The following is a 22,187-nucleotide window of genomic DNA, read 5'->3' on the forward strand; positions in this document are numbered from 1 at the left end:
CTCCCCAGTACCCTGCACAGCATCATGACTTGCTAAAAGGGGAAAGGGGGGAAATATTACTATTCACAATTAGCAATCAACCAAATGTTGGTAAACATTAAAAACAAGTAGCAATCATGAAATAATCAAGCAATCCCAGATTTTGACCGAGTCCTGAAGTGTATACCTGGGATGGATGGTGATGGTTCCCAATAGATGGACATACTGAGTAACATTTCCTAAGAGCTGGACCACCGGGTGCTCTTGTCAGCACTGCCCAGTGCAAGGGCGGTGCTGCCGGGGAGAAGGACGGGCATGAGTGCAATGTGCCCCTGGTCTGTTCTGACTCGTCAGTGGCACTTTCAAATTGCGACCTTTTCCATTTTTTTCTTTATGGCAGCCCTTCAGAGGACTTTATGGGTAGACTGTCCCTAAAACAAGTTATAGACCTGCTTTTAGGATGAGATTTCTTCTATGCGCAGATGTGTGTGTGAGGGACTACCAGGGATAACATACCACTTCCTCTCTCTGAAGCTGGATGTGCAGTGCAGCTGGTTATTTCTACACTGTTTTAAAACCCTGTCCCCATATCCCACTTGGGAAGATTATCCTACAAAAGTGAGTGAGGGGATATTTTAAAGTCAGGACTAGAAATTCTAAAAGAGAAAAAATAACTTATGTTTGAATGAAATGCCTCACGGATTATTTGGGTATGAAAAGACAGACTTTAAAGTATGTTCTAGAAGAAAATACAAAACAAAAAAAGACTGAATAAATATCTCTGTGTCAGGAAATAAGAGGAAATAAATTTGTACCTACAATCAGAAACTGGAGAAGATAAGAGGTTCAGAGCCTGGAGAAGATGCAGGGGATATAAATAAGAAGTCAAGAGGAGAGATCTTAGAAGTGGTGGGAAAAAAATGCAACATGCAGGGCAAAGAAAGGGTGGCCACTGAAATATTCCAGATGCTGGGTATGGCTGAGAAACTTTGAAGAATGGCTATAACCAATATCACACTTTAAACTGTTACACAGACCCATGCTCTAACTTCCCTCCTCTTCCCCAAAACTTCAGTATCTCTGTGGTGCTGGGAAGTAGGATGGAGGGAGGGGCAATGAAGATGAAAGGAATTATAAGAAAACAGAGGCCACATCTCATGTTCATATCTACTCAAGACTAGGGGTCAAAAATTCTCTGGCTACAGGAATCATAGCTAGAAGTGACTACAAAAAATATAAGTCCCTCTACTTTCAAGAATCTTCAAAGGCATTGCTGGGAATTTTGGGTTTCATATGGCAATTGAGACTTTGTTTAAAAAATAAAATAAGTCACAGATTAGGAGAAAATATATGCAAAAGACATTCTGCTAAAGAACTGCTATAAAGAATACACAAAGAACTTTTAAAATTCAAAAATAAGAAAAAAACTTGGCTAAAAACTGAATGAGCAAGAGACTAAACAGACACCTCACCAAAGAAGATATATAGGTGGCAAGTAAACAGAAGAGAATCTATACAACATTATGTATCATTAGGGAATTTCAAATTAAAACAACAGAGAAATCAGAACAGCCACAATCTAAAACACCGAGAAGACCAAATGCAATAGGAATGCTCAGTCATTGCTAACGGGAATGCAAATGGTACAGACACTTTAGAAGACAGTTTGTAGTTTCTTACAAAATTAGACATACTCTTACCATATGATCCCACAGTCATCCTTCTTGGTATTTACCCGAAGTAGCTGAAAGTTTAGGTCCACACAAAAACCTACACAGATGTTTATTACAACTTTATTCATAATTGCAAAACTTGGAAGCAACCAAAATGTGCTTCAGTAGGTGAGTGGATAAATAGCTGTGGTACCTTTAGACAATGGAATATTATTCAGCACTAAAAAGAAATAAGCTTATCAAGCCCTCAAAGACATGAAGGAAACTTAAATATTACTAAATGAATGAAGCCAATCTGAAAAGGCTACATACTATATGATTCCAACTAGATGATGTTCTGAAAAAGGTAAAACTATAGAGACAGTAAAAATATCAGCGGTTGCCAAGGGTAAGGGGGAAGGAGTGAATAGGCAGAACACAGAGGATTTTCAAGGCAGTGAGACTGTTCTGGATGATACCATAATGATGGATACACATCATTACGCATTTGTCAAATCCCACAGGATGTACAGCACAAAGAGTGAACCCTAACTACAGACTTTGGGTGACAGTGATGAGTCCCCAGAGCCTCATCAGTTATAACCAGTGTTCCACCCTGGTGGGAGATGCTTACATAGAGGAGGCTGTGGAGAGGCAGGGTGTATAAGGGAAATCTCTGTGCTTTCTGCTAAACTTTGCTGTGAACCTAAAAGTGCTCTTAAAAAAAATAAAGCCTATTTAAAATTATATATGTATATATATAATATACATAGTTTTTATATATATATATATATATTTTATTTTTTATTTTTATTTTTTTTTTTTAATGGGTGACTTCAAAAGTCTGTTGGAACTCCCAGACCGCTGACACCTGGGTTAAGCAAGCAACACTTGGGGCAAGTATAGAAACAACTGTCAATGGTCCAAAAGGTTTCACTCACGTGCAGCAGAGCGAATGGCTCATTTACTTCCGGGTGCACTTCCTGCCCTCTTACGGTTGGGCTGACCGCGGACCAGTTCTGACCAGTGAAATGTGACCGGAAACGGCCTGCGTCACTTCCTTCCCAAAGTCCGAACGGTCAGTGTCCGGCTCTCCAGGCTGCCCGTACCCTGCCGCGGCCAAGGTGGAAGTGCACAGCGGATGTTGGAGCTGAGAGGGCCAAGCAGCCTGCAAAGCCAGGCTGGAGCTCTGGAGGGCAGCTGTTGTGGAAAATCAGTAGTATCTACAGGAGACTTTGCACGAAGAAGGACTAAAAGCTTCTGCTGTGTTAAGTTCCTGAGTTTGAGTTTGCTCCCAGGGCCCAAACTGGTCCATCCTGGCTGCTCCGCCAACTTACAGTTTCCAGGTCAAGTTCAGTGAGGTCTGACTCCTGCAGGTATGCAGAGCAAGAAAATCAGGAAAGAGGGAAGGTTACAACTTGGGTGGGGAAAACCGCAACCATTTTAGGTGAATTCAGTTTTGAGGGTTTTGCCCGATCTGAGTGATGCTTAGGTCAGGGCTACAGTGCCCATATTTTGCCTCTCCCAGTTTCCTGGAGAATGTATTTTTAGGGGAGAACAGAGAGGGCTGCCATCCATCATTTTGGAAAGTCATGAGATTTACAGAGATAGATGCCTAAACAAAGGACAAGCGCATTAACAAATCTCGCTGTCCAAAAGTCAGGGCTAATGTTAACCAAGATGAGCATTACTGCGATTCCATCAAGATGTCCTGTTATTTATTTAACTTTTCCATTTTCATTTTTTATTTGGGTAAGATAATTGCTTGTGATAAGCCTCGGGTGTGGAGGTCTGGTGCATACAAAGTGGCAAGGCGAGCTTCAGTTTGTCTTCTCAGGAGGCACTGGGGAAAGGAAACAATGAATTAACATATTGAAATGATCTCAAATCCTGTCCTTTAGAGTTTTCTTCCAAGAAGAGGGGCTCTCCAAAGTGAACAGACTACTCCCAACAAGAAAAAAAGAGTCTGTCGGGAGGATAATGTGATTACCTGCTTAAGGAAATAACATCTCTTATGAGTAGATTTCCTGAGAAACAAGATATAAATATATATAGCATTTCTTTCCCTGGGTCTGACAACACCATGTTACTCATTCATTTACCTCATAGTGTCTACATCAGTGCCTCCCACTGCTTTCTGACTAAGACCCTAAGCTGGACAATACTAGGCATCATAAGTCCTATAATGGAATTTCAATAATACATGGTTATATACAGATGATGACTTAACACTCATAAATCTTTCAGTTGAAAAAAAAAAAAAAACAAGATCTCAGGCTCGCGTGCCACTGTACTCTCCTCGCCCCTCGATAACCTCTCTGTTCTGGCCTGAACGCACCAGAAACTTACTTAGAAGCAAACCTGGGTGTGGTCCCTGGTTCTGAGATGCGGGTAATGGTTGAAGGCATATGCAAGTGCTGTTGGATAAGAATGAAGATAGCCACTGATGGGACTTCCCTGCTGGTCCAGTGGCTAACAATCCACCTCCCAATGCAGGGGACATGGGTTTGACCCCTGGTTGGGGAACTAAGATCCCACATGCCAAGGGACACCTAAGCCCATGCACCATAACTAGAGGAAGCTCGGGCCTCAACAAACACCTAGTGCAGTCAAAAAAAAAAAAAAAGCCACTGGTGTACACAAGCCCCAGAAGTGGTCTGGCTAAACATTTTTTTCAGATGAGAAAACTGAGGTTTGGAGAGTAAGTGACTGGCCCATGAAGCTTGATCCCCAGAACTCAAGATTGAAAGGTTGTTGCTGAACGATAAAACGCCGGGATTCTTGGCCTCCGGAGGAAACGAATTCAATCCGGGGCCAGAGACGAGGCTGGATCGCTCAGAGCTTTTGTGTAATAAAGTTTTATTAAAGTATAAAGGAGATAGAGAAAGCTTCTGACATAGGCATCAGCAGGGGGCAAAAGAGTACCCCCCTCCTAGTCTTTAGCTGTATGTTATATAGTCACTCACAGTCTGTTAATGAAAAGAAAGGAGTGTCATAAAATTTAGAATGGCACCAGATAATTCATCCCTGGCCATAAAACAATTGACTTGAATCTTGTAGAAGGGCAGAATACCAGCAAATAGTTTCGTTTACTTAGATTAGGGGAACAATACCTGAGTAAGTAAGTTAGGCCTTTTGGCAGAACCAACTTGAAGATAGAGTCTAGGGTACATTAACATAGCTTAAGACAACATTTCCATAAGAAAAAGAAATGTATTGGTTAACTCAAGGTTTGAGAGTAGTTAGCTTCAGGTGAAACCAGGTGTCATGGCAACACAACATTTTAAGAGAAACCTCCTTTTAAATTTGTATAGAGAAGAAAAAACATCGCTGTTTTTTTTTTCCTCCTGCCGCTGAAGAGAGATAAAAATGTCTGGCACTTGCAGCCTCTTTCCTCCGATTGGAGACCCCTGGCCTTCCTGCCTGTTACCCTCTCAAGATCCCTTGCTCTACACGGTAAACTTCCGCTCAGCCTTCGGGACACGTTTAAGCGTAAACTTTCGGTGAAGTCTTCACCAGGTCTTCCCGTTCATGCCGTCTGTCTGCAGAGCACTGGCCTACATCATGACCATCATCCCAACCTGTACAGGGTCACATACCAGTCTTCATTTCTACGCAGCTGAGTCTCCCAAGGGACACAGCACTCTTTGAACAAGAGCCCTGAGTCCCCTTATAACTCTGGATTCTCAATACTTGGCCCAGGGCTTTGAATGGATTTTGTGTTGTATTAGTCACTCAGTAGTGCCGATACTTTGTGATTCCCATGGACCATAGCCCGCCAGGCTCCTCTGTCCATGGAATTCTTCAGGCAAGAATCCTGGAGTGGGTTGCCATTCCCTTCTCCAGGTGATCTTCTTGATCCAGGGATCGAACCTGGGTCTCCAACATTGCAGGCAGATTCTTTACCATCTGAGCCACCAGGGAAGCCCTGAATGGATTTTGGTTGTTATTAAACTGTAAGCTTCCTCAGAAGACAGTGTTGAGGCATGATGGATTAAAAAAAAAAAAAAACTCAATTAGCATTGTGCACATTTTCTTACTGGTAAACTGAGATTCAGATCTCTTCATCATGTTCCTGCAGTCACGAGTCCAATGAGGCTTACGGATCCAATGGACCGGTCCAGTGGCTCCAGTGCCTTATGGTGGTAGCATGGCTCTCTCTCCTGCTGTCTTCACTGGAGGTGGCTGGGATGCTCGAGAGGAGCAATACTCAATCCACGCTTCACCACGTCTGCTGCTTCTTGCTCCAAACAGCACAACTGCAGCCCATCCCAGTTTTCACCTGCTTCTCACCTCATGCTGTGGGGAAACCACAGGCAGAACTGACAGCCCAATCTGGAGCAGAGCCCCACAGAAAGGCAACCCCCAAAACCTCTGTTTACTCTCCAACTGGAATGGCTTGTGAAAAAGAAACTGCTGTGCTTTGGGTCAGGCAAATGAGCTGCGGCAACAGCACCAACCACGGAGATGTAAGGTAATTCCTCTTACTGACGGGAGCTTCTGTCATTTCAGAATATGCTTATTTTTCTGCAAGGAAACCAGGCCAATTTACTCAACCGCTTACAATGTCATCATGCATTTGTGAAATGGAAGCTTTCTCTGGGCTCAGTGTGACAAAATGCTGATGGCTGACTTTCGGTGGCCGCGTCACCAGGAAACTGAATGGATGCCAGGGCGAAGGAGAGGGCTCCAGGGCCAACAAAGCAAATAGGCCTGCCCTCTGGCAGATTACATGCTGGAAGAGGAGGCTTGTTGGGTAGTCTGCCTTCCCTGAGCATCTTCAATTACCCAAGACTGCAGCAGGGAGAACACGCTGGAGGGGAAAGAGCCGAGGGCTTGCGTCCTTTGGTGTGTCGCCTCGAATTTCAGAGTCCCTGATCTATACGACGCGGACGATCATCATCTCCCCTGCCTGCATCAGAGTTGTGCTATGGATGAAACAGTGGATAAGAGAACTCTGTGCAAACACTGTGTTCACAGCATCCCATTTATTGCCTTCATGGCATTCATCATATTCTGTACCTTGTTCCTGCCTTATTTAATCCTCCTCCAGTAGAAAACACTCTCTGTAGACAGGAATCTAGAACGGTTGGGGATGCACAGCATAAACTCATACTTAGGAGTTATGCTCACCCTCCCGCCACAGCGCGTTAAGACATTCTCCTCACTGCTGCAACTCTGCTCCAGTTGTTGCTCAGCTGCTTCACTCTGGAAACACCTTCCCCTCATCTTTCTAGCAACCTACACCCCATTCTTCCTTAAAGGGCCACTTCAAGTCCCAATGAAACAGGAGGAAAATGAGTAGACATAACCTTTAAAAGAATGACCTAGCCCCTGGGCACGACGTAAACTGATTCTAATCAAACAGGCCAAGATAAGTGGAGGAGTAGACTTCCACTAGACCTTGAGCCTCAGTGCACACTCATTGTAACCAACAGCAAGCCAAATGACAGAAACACAGGCACCGTGACAGTTCCAAGGCCGACCATAAAGGTCAACAAGCGGGCAATGACCCAATTCCAGAAAATCCCCGCCTCTTCCCCCAAATAGCGGGAATACTCCTCCCACTCATTAACCTGGGAAATTACCCACCGCTATAAAAACTGAAAAGCCCCATACCCTGGTGCTGCTCTCACCTTTAGAGATGGTCTACACTCTGTCTGTGGAGTGTGTTTCTCTCTAAGTAAACCCACTTCTTACCTGTCACTTTGTCTCTCACTGAATTCTTTCTGTGATGAGACATCAAGAAACTGAGCTTCATTAAGTCCTGAGACTAGATGTGCAGGCGTGTGTGAATGTGTGTGTGCATGTGTATGTGTGTGTGCTAAGTCGCTTCAGTCGTGTCTGACTCTTTGTGACCCTGTGGACTGTAGCCCACCAGGCTCCTCTGTCCATGGGGTTTTCCAGGCAAGGATACCAGAGAGGGTTGCCATTCCTTCTCCAGGGGATCTTCCTGACCTAGGCATTGAACCAGGTCTCTTATGTCTCCTACATTGGCAGACAGACTCTACCACCAGTGCCACTGTGGGTTCAAGTCCCAGTCTGAGTTACATGTTTTCATTGCTGCTTCTATGCAATTACCTCATCGCTTCTTAAAAATCTTCCTTTGCCAGGCAGTTCTTGACTATGAAGCACACTGTCCACAGCCCATGGTCACACACTCATTCACACGGTCACTTGGCATGGGTGGGGTCATATGAAATGTGTTTTCTGTCCTCCTAAACCCAGTGTCATGCTCACACCAGCTCAGAGTCTGCATGTATTCCCTAAGAAGGGACATACTTCTCACACAAAGAATAGGAGCGTATGCCCTCGCCTAGGAACTAGTCTCCCTGATGTGGCCATCCTCCCTGTCTCCTTGGATTCCCTGGACCCAGGTGGATCTGCCCCAAATTCAGGGACTCAGCCACCTCAAAGCCTATCCCTGGCAGACACTAAGTATCCTATAACCCAAGTCAATTCTGACACTAACTACCTGAAGTGAGCCACAGGACCACAGATGAAGAGCTGTTCTACAGAACTGCCCCCCACTTTAGACACACATCACAAGTAGTGGGTCCCCACATTACCCACACTTTTATCCAACTTGGCTACAAAGGAGGATTTCCCACCTCCCTTCTCCAGGTTTGTACCATTTGCTAGAACAGCTCACAGAAGTCAGGAAGGCTCTTTGCTAATGTTTCCCAGTTCATTATGAAGGATATGACTCAGGAACAGCCAAATAAAATAGTTGCTGAGAGCGCAGTATGATGGAGGGTAGAAAATGAAGCTCCCATGGCTCTTTCCAGGAGCATCACCTCCCAACACCTCAATGTGTTCACCAACCCAGAAGCTTATCACATTTCCTTATTCAAGAGTTTTTACAGAGTTTAATCTCCAGTCCCACTCCACCCCAGTTTCGTGGAGGTAAATGGGTGGGGATGAAACTTCCAACCCTCTAATCACTTAGTCATCCCAGTGACTAGCATTATTAGCATAAATTCAGATCTGATCAAAAGAAGCTCAATACAAATAACAAAAAGCACCTCTCCTCCTATCCCTTAGGAAATTTCAAGGGTTTTAAAGCTCAATACCAGAAGCCGGAAATAAAGACCAAATATACTTAACAAAATGCCTTCCAAGTCCATCCGTGTTGCTGCAAATGGCAAAATTTCATTCTTTTTTACAGCTGAGTAGTATTCCAGTGTGTGTGTGTGTGTGTGTGTGTGTGTATCCTTTATCCATTCATCTGCTGATGGACACTTAGGTTGTTTTCATGTCTTGGTAATTGCAAATTACCAAATAATGCTGCCATGGACACTGGGGTGCACATATCTTTTCAAATTAGTGCTTTTGTTTTCTTCAGATACATACCCAGGAGTGGAATCACTGGGTACACCTGTAACTTAACTGCTGTATAATTAACTGCTACTATATTTCAATTAAAAAATAAAACACCAAAGTTATCTTTTATTATACCATAACGGCCAAGTGTAATAAAGGCATCTTGACTCAGATGAACTAGGGACCCTCTGAGAATTTACTATGCTGCCTCCTTTCCAATAAAGACAGCTGTATTATTCTGCTTTTCATTTTGCACTGGGTGTTAGCAAATCTGTAACCCTGTTGCTTCATCACAACAGCTGTATTAACCTATATTAATTGGCGATAATTGTTCCCTTTTCTCTGTCTCAATCAAGATTGTTTATTTTTATTCTATTCTGTTCTATTCTTGTTGTTGTTGCTCAGTTGTGTCCAACTCTTTTTGACCCCATGAACTACAGCACACCAGGCTTTCCTGCCCTTCACTATCTCCCAGAGTTTGCTCCAACTCATGCCCATTGAGTTGGAGATGCCATCCAACGATCTCATCCTCTGTCATCCACTCCTCCTCCTGCCCTCAATCCTTTCCCGAATCAGGGTCTTTTCCAATGAGTCAGATGGTAGCCAAAGTATTGGAGCTTCACCTTTAGCATCAGTCCTTCCAGTGAATATTAAAGGTTGATTTCCTTTAGGATTGGCTGGTTTGATCTCCTTGCTGTCCATGGGACTCTCAAGAGTCTTCTCCAGCACCACAATTTGAAAGCATCAACTCTTCAGTGCTCAGCCTTCTTTATGGTCTAAGTCTGACATCCATACATGACTACTGGAAAAATCATAGTTTTTAACTATATGGACCTTTGTTAGCAAAGTGATGTCTCTGCTTTTTAATATACTGTCTATATGTACATAGATTCTTTCTGAAAAGATATGGAGTATAAATAAATTAACTGATAACCTAGCCATAGGACCAATGTCTAAAGAAGAATTAATAAAATGAACCTCCAGATGGAGCCTGCTGACCTAAGCTGATTGGCTTTCTCAAAGCCAAGTGCACAAATCCCCATGAAGTCAAGCTTTCAGGGTGAGTAGGGTACCACTTAGAACTCTACTCATTGTCAACATGGAATGTCCTCAGTGTGAACTTAATCACAGGATTAACTATGCCAGGGGGTGGCAGTAAGGCTGAGAATGCAGAGGAGGAGACCATCAGCAGCAGGCCCAGGAATGCAGACCGGGCTGAAATCACAGTCAGCGTCACAGATGAAGACTTCATGAATGGATCAGGACTTTAGACAAGTGTTCTGCGGTGTGAGCTTCTTAAAGACAGCAACTGGGCAGGACTTAGAAATTTATGACTCCTCAACTTCCAGCACAGTGCCTGACACACCCTAAATACTCAATAAAATGTTGTTTCTCTCTTGCTGTGCTGTACTAAGCCACTTCAGTCATGTCCGAACCCATGGACCATATAGCCCGCCAGGCTCCTCTAGTCCATGGGATTCTCTGGGCAGGAATATTGGAGTGGGTTGCCGTGCCCTCCTCTAGGAGATCTTCCTGACCCAGGGACTGAACCTGCATCTCTTATGTCTCCTGCATTGGCAGGCAGGTTCTTTACCACTGAGCCAACTGAAGGCAAGAAGAAAAGGGCGCGGCGGAAGATTAGATGGTTAGATAGCATCACTGAATAAACATGAATCTGAGCAAACTCCAAGAGATGGTGGAGGACAGAGGAGCCTGGCAGGCTACAGTCCATGGGGTCGCAAAGAGTTAGACATGACTAAAGTGACTGAACAATAACAATCTAAATTAACAATCTTAATGAGATCTAAATAACTTGCTGCAGCTTCAGCATCAGCACTTGCTTCACCTTGCACTTTGGATGGAGGCAGCTTCTTTCCTGAAACCTCATGAGCCCACCAAGCTTCAAACTTTCTTTCCACAGCTCCCCCACCTCTCTTAGTCTTCACAGAATTGAAGAGAGTTAGGGCCTTGCTCTGGACTAGGTTTTGGCTGAAGGGAACATTGTAGTTGGTATGATCTTCTATCCAGACCACTAAAGCTTTCTTCATATCAGCTATCAGGCTGTTTTCCTTTCTTATCACTCTTCTGTTCACTGAAGTTTCACTGTTAGTCTCCTTTAAGAAGTTTTCCTCCGTATTTACAACTCAGCTATCTGTTTGGCACAAGAGGCTTAGCTTTCAGCCAGTCTTGGCTTTCAAAATGCCTTCCTCCTCAAGCTTAATCTTATTTCTAGATTTTGATTTGAAGTAAGAGACATTTCACTTGAACTCTTAGAAGCCATTGTGGGTTATTAATTGACCTAATTTCAATATTATTTTGTCTCAGGGAAAAGGGAAGCCTGAGAAGAGGAACAGAGATGCGGGATCAGCCAGCCAGTGGAGCAATCAGAACACAGCATTGATGGGTGAAGTCCCTACCTTATATGGGCATGGCTCATGGCACCCCATAACAAGTACAATAGTAACATCAAAGATTACTGATCACAGATCACCATCATAAATACAATAATGAAAAAGACTGAACCACTGCAAGAATTACCAAAACGTGACACAGTGACACAAAGTGAGCAAATGCTTGTGGAAAAATGGTACCAACAGACTTTCTGGATACAACACTGCCACAAATCTTTGTTTCATAAAAACAAACAAACAAACAAACACAGCTATCTTCAAAGGGCAATAAACTGATGCACAATAAAATGAGGTCTGCCTATGTAGTTACGTGTGTGCTAAATTGCTTCAGTCGTGTGTGACTCTTTGTGACTCCATGGACTGCAGCCCGCCAAGTTCTTCTGTCCAGGGAATTCTCCAGGCAAGAAAACTGGAGTGGGTTGCCATGCCCTCCTCCAGGGGATCTTCCCAACCCAGGAATCAAATCCACATCTATTATGCCCATTACAGACATTACTAATGTATTACAACACTCTCCCCTATTGGGTCCAGTTACAGCCCCCCAAATTTTTACCACGGTAATACTTTAGGCAACCACTGCCAGTCTTTCAGAGTTAGCACAAGGAATGAAACCAATTTCTTATCGTGGAAAGAGATTGCCTCACAGATCCTGTGATTTTGTGATTCTTTTTTTTTTTTTTTCCCCCTTTTCTAAAGGATATTTGCTTTAAAGGATAATTGCTTTACGGAATTTTGTTGTTTTCTGTCAAACCTCAACATGAATCAGCCATAGGCATACATATATCCCCTCCCTTTTGAACCTCCCTCCCATCTCCCTCCCCATCCCACCCCTCTAGGTTGATACAGAGCCCCTGTTTGAGTTTCCTGAGCCACACAGCAAATCCCCGTTGGCTATCTACCTTACATATGGTAATGTAAGTTTCCATGGTACTCTCTCCATACGTCTCACCCTCTCCCCCTCTCCCCACGTCCATAAGTCTATTCTCTGTGTCTGCTTCTCCATTGCTGCCCTGTAAATAAGTTCTTCAGTACCATTTTTCTAGATTCCAAATAAATGCGTTAGAATATGATAGTTATCTTTCTCTTTCTGACTTACTTCATTCTGTGTAATAGGCTCTAGGTTCATCCACCTCATTAGAACGTACTCAAATGCATTCCTTTATATGGCTGAGTAATATTCCATTGTGTATGTGTACCACAACTTCTTTATCCAGTCATCTGTCAATGAACATCTAGGTTGCCTCCATGTTCCAGCTATTGTAAACAGTGCTCCAGTGAACAATGGGATACATGTGTCTTTTTCAACTTTGGTTTCCTCAGGGTATATGCCTAGAAGTGGGATTGCTGGGTCATATGGTAGTTTTATTCCTAGTTTTTTGAGGAATCTCCATACTGTCTTCCATAGTGGCTGTATCAATTTACATTCCCACCAACATGCAACAGCATTCCCTTTTCTCCACACCCTCTCCAGAATTTATTGTTTGTAGACTTTTTTTTTTTTTTCACTGTTCACAACGTTTTACTCTGCAGGCAGTGCTTCGCCATTGGTCAGCTTTACCAGCCGAAGTCCAGCAGGCAAGTGCGTGGTGCACCGGATTCACCAGCTCTTAAGTCGCTACTGTTTTCTCTTCTTTACTGAAAGGTTGTACTGAGCCAGGCTTTACCCATGACAGGCCAGCGACATGAACACTTCTACTGTGCTGTTCTTCAGGCTTCTTTTTCTGAGTCAGCATTTTCTCTCTGGCTTCATCATGGACAGAAGGATTCCACGGAGAAAAGCTAATTGCATAGGGGTCTTCTATTTTAGGTTGGTCAAACAAGCGAGCAGTGCACACCTTAACGCTGTCAACCACTTTATTTTTAAAAAGCTAAATATCTTTCTCGTACAGTACTGCAGCCTCTGGGTTTAGGGGGCTTGCTGTATCAATCTTGTAGAAGACTCTCCTTGCGTACATCAGTACTTGCCAAATGTGATTATGGTTCCGCCTCCATTTTGCAAATACTCTCTTCACATCCAGTTCACCCAAGGTGGGATCTACTAGCGGGTGAAAGACGGGAATATCAAACACCAAACGTGGACAGTCACCATCCGGGTAGTTATCAGGGATGTAAACTGTAAACTTAAATACGCCATCTTGATGAAGTCCATGCCGTATGAATATTACTCCGAACCACATTAATGCAGATCGATAAGACGGCTGCACGTAGACACCTGGTAACTTCTGCTTCACAACCAAGGTAAATTCTGCAAGAAGGGAGTATTCCAGGTAGAAAGGTCTGTAGGAAGCATGCGTGTCATTTGTTGACTGTGTTGCTGGGGCAGGAGATGTAGGATAAGTTATGGGCAAAGCATTTTTGGGAATAGAAGGCAGCTGTTTCTTTGGAGCGGTGCGTGGAGGACTGGTTTTCACATCCCCTGTTAATGTCTTCTCTTCACCATCAGACCGTTTGCGTACAGAGCTTGTAGACATGCTCCAGAAAGGGTTCATAACGTGTGCTCCCAACAAAGAAGTTCAGTGGTCTGTGTCATCAAATTCTTCTGTCCTCAGAATTCACTTTACCTCGGTGTTTTCAATGCAGTGCTCCCAGCAGCCGAGCGCTGTCGCAGTCCCACAGCATCTCTGGCCTCAGCACCAGCCCAGCCCCGCCCCTGCCTACTCTCCGCCCCACCCGGCCCTGTTCTCCGTTTGTAGACTTTTTGATGATGGCCATTCTGACTGTGTGAGGTGATTTCTCATTGTAGTTTCGATTTGCATTTCTCTAATAATGAGTGATGTTGAACATCTTTTCATGTGTTTGTTAGCCATCTGTATGTCTTCTTTGGAGAAATGTCCATTTAGGTCTTTTTCCCACTTTTGGATTGGGTTGTTTGTTTTCCTGGTATTAAGTTATATGAGCTGCTTGTATATTTTGGAAATTAATCCTTTGTCCGTTGTTTCATTTGCTAGTATTCTCTCCCATTCTGAGGACTGTCTTTTCACCTTGCTTATAGTTTCGTTTGCTGTGCAAAAGCTTTTAAGTTTAATCAGGTCCCACTTGTTCACTTTTATTTTTATTTCTGTTACTCTAGGAGGTGGGTCATAGAGGATCTTGCTTTGATTTATATCATCGAGTGTTCTACCTATGTTTTCCTCTAAGAGTTTTACAGTTTCTGATCTTACATTTAGGTCTTTAATCCATTTTGAGTTTATCTTTGTATATGGTGTTAGGAAGTGTTCTAATTTCATTCTTTTGCATGTAGCTGTCCAGTTTTCCTAGAACCATTCATTGAAGAGGCTGTCTTTGCCACATTGTATATTCTTGCCTCCTTTGTCAAAAATAAGGTACCCACAGGTTCATGGGTTTATTTCTGGGCTTTCTATCTTGTTCCATTGGTCTGTATTTCTGTTTTTGTGCCAGCAGCACACTATCTTGATGACTGTAGCTTTGTAGTATAATCTGAAGTCAGGAAGGTTGATTCCTCCAGCTCCATTCTTCTTTCTCAAGACTGCTTTGGATACTTGGGGTCTTTTGTGTTTCCATATGAATTGTGAAGTTTTTTGTTCTAGTTCTGTGAAAAATGCCATTGGTAATTTGATAGGGATCTCATTGAATCTGTAGATTGCATTTGGTAGTATAGTCATGTTCACAATATTGATTCTTCCTACCCAGGAACATGGGATATCTCCCCATCTGTTTATGTCATCTTTAATTTCTTTCATTAGTGTCTTATAATTTTCTGTGTACAGTTCTTTTGTCTCTGTAGGTAGGTTTACTCCTAGATATTTAATTCTTTTTTTGCAATGGTGAATGGGATTGAGTCCTTAATTTCTCTTTCTGGTTTTCCACTGTCAGCATATAGAAATGCTAGTGATTTCTGTGTATTGATTTTGTATCCTGCAACTTCGCTAAATTCACTGATTAGCTCTAGAAATTTTCTGATACTATCTTTAGGGTTTTCTATGTACAGTATCATGTCATCTGCAAACAGTGAGAGCTTCACTTCTTTTTCAATCTGGATTCCTTTAATTTCTTTTTCTTCTCTGATTGCTGTAGCTAGGACTTTCAGAACTATGTTGAATTAACAGTGGCAAAAGAGGACACCCTTCTCTTGTTCCTGATCTTAGGGGGAGTGCTTTCAGTTTTTCACCATTGAGAATAATGTCTGCTGTCGGCTTATCATATATGGACTTTAATATGTTGAGGTAGGTTCCTTCTATGGCCACTTTTTGAAGAGTTTTAATCATAAAAGGGTGCTGAATTTTGTCAAAGCTTTTTCTACATCTATTGAGATTATCATATGGTTTTTATCTTTCAATTTGTTAATATGGTGTATCACATTGATTGATTTGTATATATTGAAGAACCCTTGTATCCCTGGAATAAACCCAGCTTGATCATGGTGTATGAGCTTTTTGATGTGTTGCTGAATTCTATTTGCTAAAATTTTGTTGAGGATTCCTGCATCTATGTTCATCAGTGATACTGGTCTGCAGTTTTCTTTTTTTCTGTTGTCTTTGTCTGGTTTTGGTATCAGGGTGATGGTTGCCTCGTAGAATGAGTACGGAAGTGTTTCTTCCTCTACCATTTTTTGAAAGAATTTTAGACGGATAGGCATTAGCTCTTCTCTAAATGTTTGATAGAATTCTCCTGTGAAACCATGTGGTCCTGGGCTTTTGTTTTTTGGGAGATTTTTTATCACGGCTTCAATTTCAGTGCTTGTAACTGAGTTGTTCATAATTTCTATTTCTTCCTGGTTCAGCCTTGGAAGACTGAACTTTTCTAAGAATCTGTCCATTTCTTCCAGGTTAACTATTTTATTGCCATATAGTTGTTCATAATAGTCTCTTATAATCCTTTGTATTCCTGCATTGTCTGTTGTAACCTCTCCATTTTCATTTCTAATTTTGTTGATTTGATTCTTCTCTTTTTTTCTTGATGAGTCTGGCTAAAGGTTTGTCAATTTTGTTTATCTTCTCAAAGAACCAGCTTTTAGTTTTATTAATTCTTCCTATTGTTTCTTTCATTTCTTTTTCATTTATTTCTGCTCGGATCTTTATGATTTATTTCCTTCTACTAATTTTGGGGCTTTTGTTTGTTTGTTTGTTCTTCTTTTTCCCATTGTTTTAGGTATAAGGTTAGGTTTCTATTTGATGTTTTTCTTGTTTCTTGAGGTAGGACTGTATTGCTATAAACTTCCCTCTTAGAACTGCTTTTGCTGCATACCATAGGTTTTGAGTTGTCATGTTTTCATTGTCATTTGTTTCTATAAATTTTTTTATTTCCCTTTTGATTTCTTCAGTAATCTGTTGGTTATTTAGAAACATGTTGTTTAATCTGCATGTTTGTGTTTCTTACAATTCTTTTCTTGTAACTGATATCCAGTCTCATAGCATTGTGGTCAGAGAAGATGCTTGATATGATTTCAATTTTCTCAAATTTACTGAGGTTTGATTTATGACCCAAGATGTGGTCTATCCTGGAGAATGTTCCATGGGCACTTGAGAAGGTGTGTTCTTATGCATTTGGATGGAATGTCCTGAAGATATCAAAGAGATCCATCTCATCTAATGTATCATTTAAGATTTGTGTTTCCTTATTAATTTTCTGTTTTGATGATCTGTCCACTGGTGTGAGTGGGGTGTTAAAGTCTCCTATTATTATCATGTTACTGTCAATTTCTCCTTTTATGTCTGTTAGTTTTTGTCTTATGTACTGAGGTGCTCCTATGTTGGGTGCACAGATACTTACAATTGTTATGTCTTCCTCTTGGATTGACCCCTTGATCATTATGTAGTGTCCTTCCTTATCTCTTGTAACCTTTTTTATTTTAAGGTCTATTTTGTCTGATATGGGGATTGCTACTCCAGCTTTCTTTTGCTTCCCATTCTCATGGAATATATTTTTCCATCCTCTCATTTTCAGTTTATACATGTCTTTAGGTCTGAAGTGGGTTTCTTGTGGACAGCATATATATGGGTCTTGTTGTTGTATTCATTCAGCCAGTCTGTGTCTTTTGGTTGTAGCATTTAATCCATTTACATTTAAAGTAATTATTGATACATCTATTCCTATTGCCAATTTCTTAACTGTTTGGGGTTGATTTTGTAGATCTTTTTTCTTCTCTTGTATTTCTTGACTATATAAGTCCCTTCAACATTTATTGTAAAGCTGGTTTGGTTGTACTGAATTCTCTGAACTTTTGCTTGCCTGAAAAGCTTTTTATTTCTTTGTCAATTTTGAATGAGATCCTTGCTGGATACAATAATCTTGGTTGTAGAGTTTTCTCTTTCAGTACTTTAAATATATCCTGCCATTCCCTTCTTGCCTGCAGAGTTTCTGCTGAAAGATTAGCTGTTAAGTTATGGGGTTTCCCTTGTATGTTACTTGTTGCTTCTCCCTTGCTGCTTTTAATATTCTTTATTTGTGTTTAGCCTTTGTTAGTTTGATTAGTATGCATCTTGGCATGTTTCTCTTTTGGTTTATCCTGTATGGGACTCTTTGTGCCTCTTGGACTTGACCGACTATTTCCTTTTCCATGTTGGGGAAATTTTCAACTATAATCTCTTCAAAAATTTTCTCATACCCTTTCTTTTTCTCTTCTTCTTCTTCTGGGACCCCAATAATTCAAATGTTGGTGTGTTTGATATTGTCCCAGAGGTCTCTGAGACTATCCTCAGTTCTTTTCACTCTTTTTACTTTATTCTGCTCTTCAGAAGTTATTTCTACCATTTTATCTTTCAGCTCTTTGATTCATTCTTCTTCAGATATTCTGCTACTGATTCCTTCTAGAGTATTTTTAATTTCAGTAATTGTGTTGTTTGTCTCTGTATGTTTATTCTTTCGTTCTTCTAGGTCTTTGTTAATTGATTCTTGCATTTTCTCCATTTTGTTTTCAAGGTTTTGATCATCTTTACTATCATTATTCTGAATTCTTTTTCAGGTAGTTTGCATAGTTCCTCTTCATTTATCTGTACTTCTGTGTTTCTAGTTTGTTCCTTCATTTGTGTTGTATTTCTCTGCCTTTTCATTATTTTTTTTTTAAACTTACTGTGTTTGAGGTCTGCAAAAAGGAGACCTCTCCTTTTTGCAGACTTCAAAGAAAGTTGAATTCTTTCCTTGAAGAAGGTTGAATTCTTTCTTCCTTTTGGTTTCTGCCCTCCTGAGGTTGGTCCAGTGGTTTGTGTAAGCTTCATATAGGGTGACATTTGTGCTGAGTTTTCGTTTGTTTGTTTGTTTGCTTGTTTTTCCTCTGGTGGGCAAGGCTGAGTGAGGTGGTAATTCTGTCTGCTGATGATTGGGTTTGTATTTTTGTTTTGTTTGTTGTTTAGATGAGGCATCCTGCACAGCGTGCTACTGGTGGTTGGGTGATGCTGGGTCTTGTATTCAAGTGGCCTCCTTTGTGTGAGTTCTCACTATTTGATACTCCCTAGGGTTAGTTCTCTGGTAGCCTAAGGTCTTGGAGTCAGTGCTCCCACTCCAAAGGCCCAGGGCTTGATCTCTGTTCAGGAATAAAGATTCCGCAGGTGGTTTGTTATGGCATTAAGTGAAATATCCAAAAATGAGAAACCAAAGATGAACCCCAGACAAATGGCAGTAACAAAATCAGGCAAATAATAAATTAAAATAATGGAATATATACATATACACTCGAGCAAAGTCAAAACAGTTCAAAAAAAATAAAGTACAGTAGATTGACCTGGTGAACAAAAGAAATCAAAAATTATATTTACCAGTTAAGAACAAAACTAACTAAAGCACAAACTGGAAAACAAAACTAAAGCAAGGTGCCAAGTGGGGAATAAAGCAATGAAAACAAAACTAACAAACATGCTGAGAGGAAAGAAAAGAAAGAAAAAATGGATATGCAAAATTAAATAGAGGTAGATCAAGAAGATTTATATACGTTAAAGATTAATTGCAAGGGGAAAAGAACAGTAGGAAAAGCAAACAAAGGAATAAATGTAGAACAAATAATAATAGGTTTAAAAAATTAAAATTAAAAAGATAAAAAGAAAAGGGAAAACTCCATAGACCTGCAAAAGCCCAACATAGAGGCAGAGGTTTATAACAACAATAAAAAATGTGACTGAGAAAAAAAAAAAAAGGCTCAAAAGCTTAATTGGATTTCACAGTGCCAATAGAACTGGGGGGGGGGGGGGGGGGGGAGGGGAACAAAAAGAAAAAAATCCGAAAGATTCTACAGAACAAGTCAAAAAAGAAGAATAATAAATGTCTTTCTTGAGTCACTGCTATCAGAGTCCTTTCCCTCGATGGAAGTCACAGTCAACCTTACCTCCCTAGGATGCCCTCCAACACTGCTGATCTCTGGACCTGCTGTGGGGGCAGCTCAGATTCTAATCTGGTCCTACTCCCGTGTGTTCTTGCCTCCAATGTCCACAGCCATCAGAACTAGTGTGGTTTCTTTGTGGGCACTCTCAATGACCTTTTATATATTCCATAGACACAGAGTCTGCCTAGTTGATCATGTGGATTTAATCTGCAGCTTGTACAGTTGGTGGGAAAGCTTTGGGTCTTCTTCCTTAGCCACACTGCCCCTGGGCTTCAATTGTGGTTTTATTTCCACCTCTACATATGGGTCGTCCACTGGGGTTTGCTCCTGAGGCTGCATTGGAGGACTTGGGTTTGCCCCTGTGAGGGCCAGGTGTAGAGATGGTTTAGCTGCTTGGGTCGCAGGGGCTCTGGCCAGCACCAGGTACTCAGGGGAGTTGGCGGCTAGGGCAGCAGGAAATACAGTGCTCTAGAAGGGTATGGCAACCAGTATTGGCCAATACGCTCCAGTATTCTTGCTTGGAGAAACCCCCTCCCTGACAAAGAAGATCGGCAGTCCACAGTCTACAGGGTCGCAGAGAGTCAGACACGACCGAAGCGACCCTGCACATACACACAAGATTTTTCTTGCCTGAGGCAGTTCTGCCCCAGTGAGAGTTGAGCGTGAAGGTGGTGCAGCTGCTTGGCTTACGGGGACTCTGTCGGCGCCAAGGGTGCAGGGACATGGACTGCCTCCACCACAGGAGTTATGGCCCTATCAGAGTCTTTTTTCGAACTTCTTGTAGCTGGCGATCAGGAGGCCTCTTTGGCCAGTCTTTCTCCGTAGCTCTGCCTGTTCAAGCACTTAGAGGGCTCTCTTGCCTAGGGCCCGTCTCTGTTGCTCAGCGCATCAGGCACATGGAGGGGCCCACTGGCCGGGGACCTACTCTGCAGATCGGCACATCAGGCACATAGAGCAGCCCCCTGGGTGGAGACCTCCTCTGCAGATTGGCACATCAGGCACTTAAAGGGGCGCCCTGGGTGGGGTCCTACTCTGTAGTTCAGTGCCTCAGGCATATGGTGGGCCAGCCTTTCTATTGTTCAGCTGCTGATGCTGGCATGTGGGGAGAGAGAGGCACCCCCTAAACGTGACTCAGCAGTATCGCCTTGCTTCCACGGCTGCCTGACTTTCCTCCACAGGCATTTTCCACCACGATCTCTTCCCTCACATCCCCTCGATCCGTCTCTCTGCAGTCAACAGCAGCCCTCGCCCTGGGATTGCTCCACACTCCCTAAATTCCAGCTCCCAGCCACTGCCCCTTCCAGGGGACCCATGTTCCTGCCCAGCATATGTATGGCTGCGGCAAGGACTGCCTGATTCTCATTCCATTTAGACTGCCACAGATCAGCAGTTTCACTCAGCCTTAAATGGTTCTCCTCTGATTCAGACAGTTGCCCCAATGTGGGGATCGGACCCCTGCTTCAGTTCCCCCACCCGCCGAAGGCAGGTCCAGTCCCAATAACACTCCTGTTTTTCCCCCTAGTTCCTTCATCCTACAGAGTTCTGCATTTTCTATATATTCTTTTCTACTGGTCAGATACTCCTGTCCACTCTCAGCTGGTGTTCTGCGTGCACTTCTGTGTCTGAAGGTATATTCCTGATATATCCATGGAGAGAGATGTGCTCCACATCCACCTCTCCTCCACAATCTTTTCTCCTACCCAATTCTGTGATTCTTAGTGAACAGATGTGAGGAATCGGTGAGGAGGTCAACGGGAAGGAAGAGCATCTACCTGGACGAGACCCTCAGTGCAGTCCCCGGCGCTGTCTTTGACTGACCGACCCCTCCAGATGCACTGACTCTGCTCTCTGAGACACTGCTCTTCCTCAGCCTCCCCTGGGACAAGGACTGGACTGTTTTCTCCCTTTGCAGTGTAATTGCAGAGATAAAATGGCGTGTGGCTAATTGCTGGGTAGGCCACAAACAGAGCCACCTCACATGTAATTTCAGATTGGCAGAGACTGCAAATTATTCAACGTGATAACCAAAAAGATTATAGCAACGTGTGGAAGTGGAGAGAACATTTGTGGGAAACAAAAGGCTGGCTTTGAAGGCAGGGTAGTCACAAACAACCTTCTATAAAAGTGAAGAACGTACTCTGGGCCAAAATTCAAGGGGGCAGCTGATGCTCAGATCTGGGAGACAGGCCTGAGGGTTCTCACTCCCCAGGAGCCTTCGTTCCTGTAAGAATAATAAACTGTTATGGAAAGTTAATTCTTAGTTACCCGTGAAAGTTCACAAATAGTACCAAATAATATGTACCCTGTTGCTGAAAATAACCCAGCTGGAAGCTCTGCCCATCAAGCCCAAGCCTCCTCTGACTGCCCTGTTTCCATCAACAGTCCTCTATTCTCTGCATTACTCTGAAGTCTTCCTTCTCTCTTCTCTCTTCCCCTAAGTTCTCATCCCATCATCGCCATATCCTGGTGAAGGCCTTCCCATTCCCATTCCCATTGCTTTCATTCAGCCGTGAACCATCATGGCAACTGCTGGGCTCTAACTTTCCAGTT

At 42.6% G+C, this 22,187-nt stretch overlaps 1 protein-coding gene across 1 annotated transcript; it reads right to left on the reverse strand.

Moving 5' to 3' along the window:
- Window positions 1–12,972: 12,972 nt before the first annotated feature.
- Window positions 12,973–14,040, reverse strand: LOC122708200 (AKT-interacting protein-like). Its single transcript, XM_043924389.1, is given in 1 exon segment — window positions 12,973–14,040. A coding segment is annotated over 1 exon segment (882 nt). The 5' UTR covers window positions 13,855–14,040.
- Window positions 14,041–22,187: the final 8,147 nt, after the last annotated feature.

The sequence above is a fragment of the Cervus elaphus genome, chromosome 14 (genome assembly GCF_910594005.1).
Source record: "Cervus elaphus chromosome 14, mCerEla1.1, whole genome shotgun sequence".
NCBI lineage: Eukaryota > Metazoa > Chordata > Mammalia > Artiodactyla > Cervidae > Cervus > Cervus elaphus.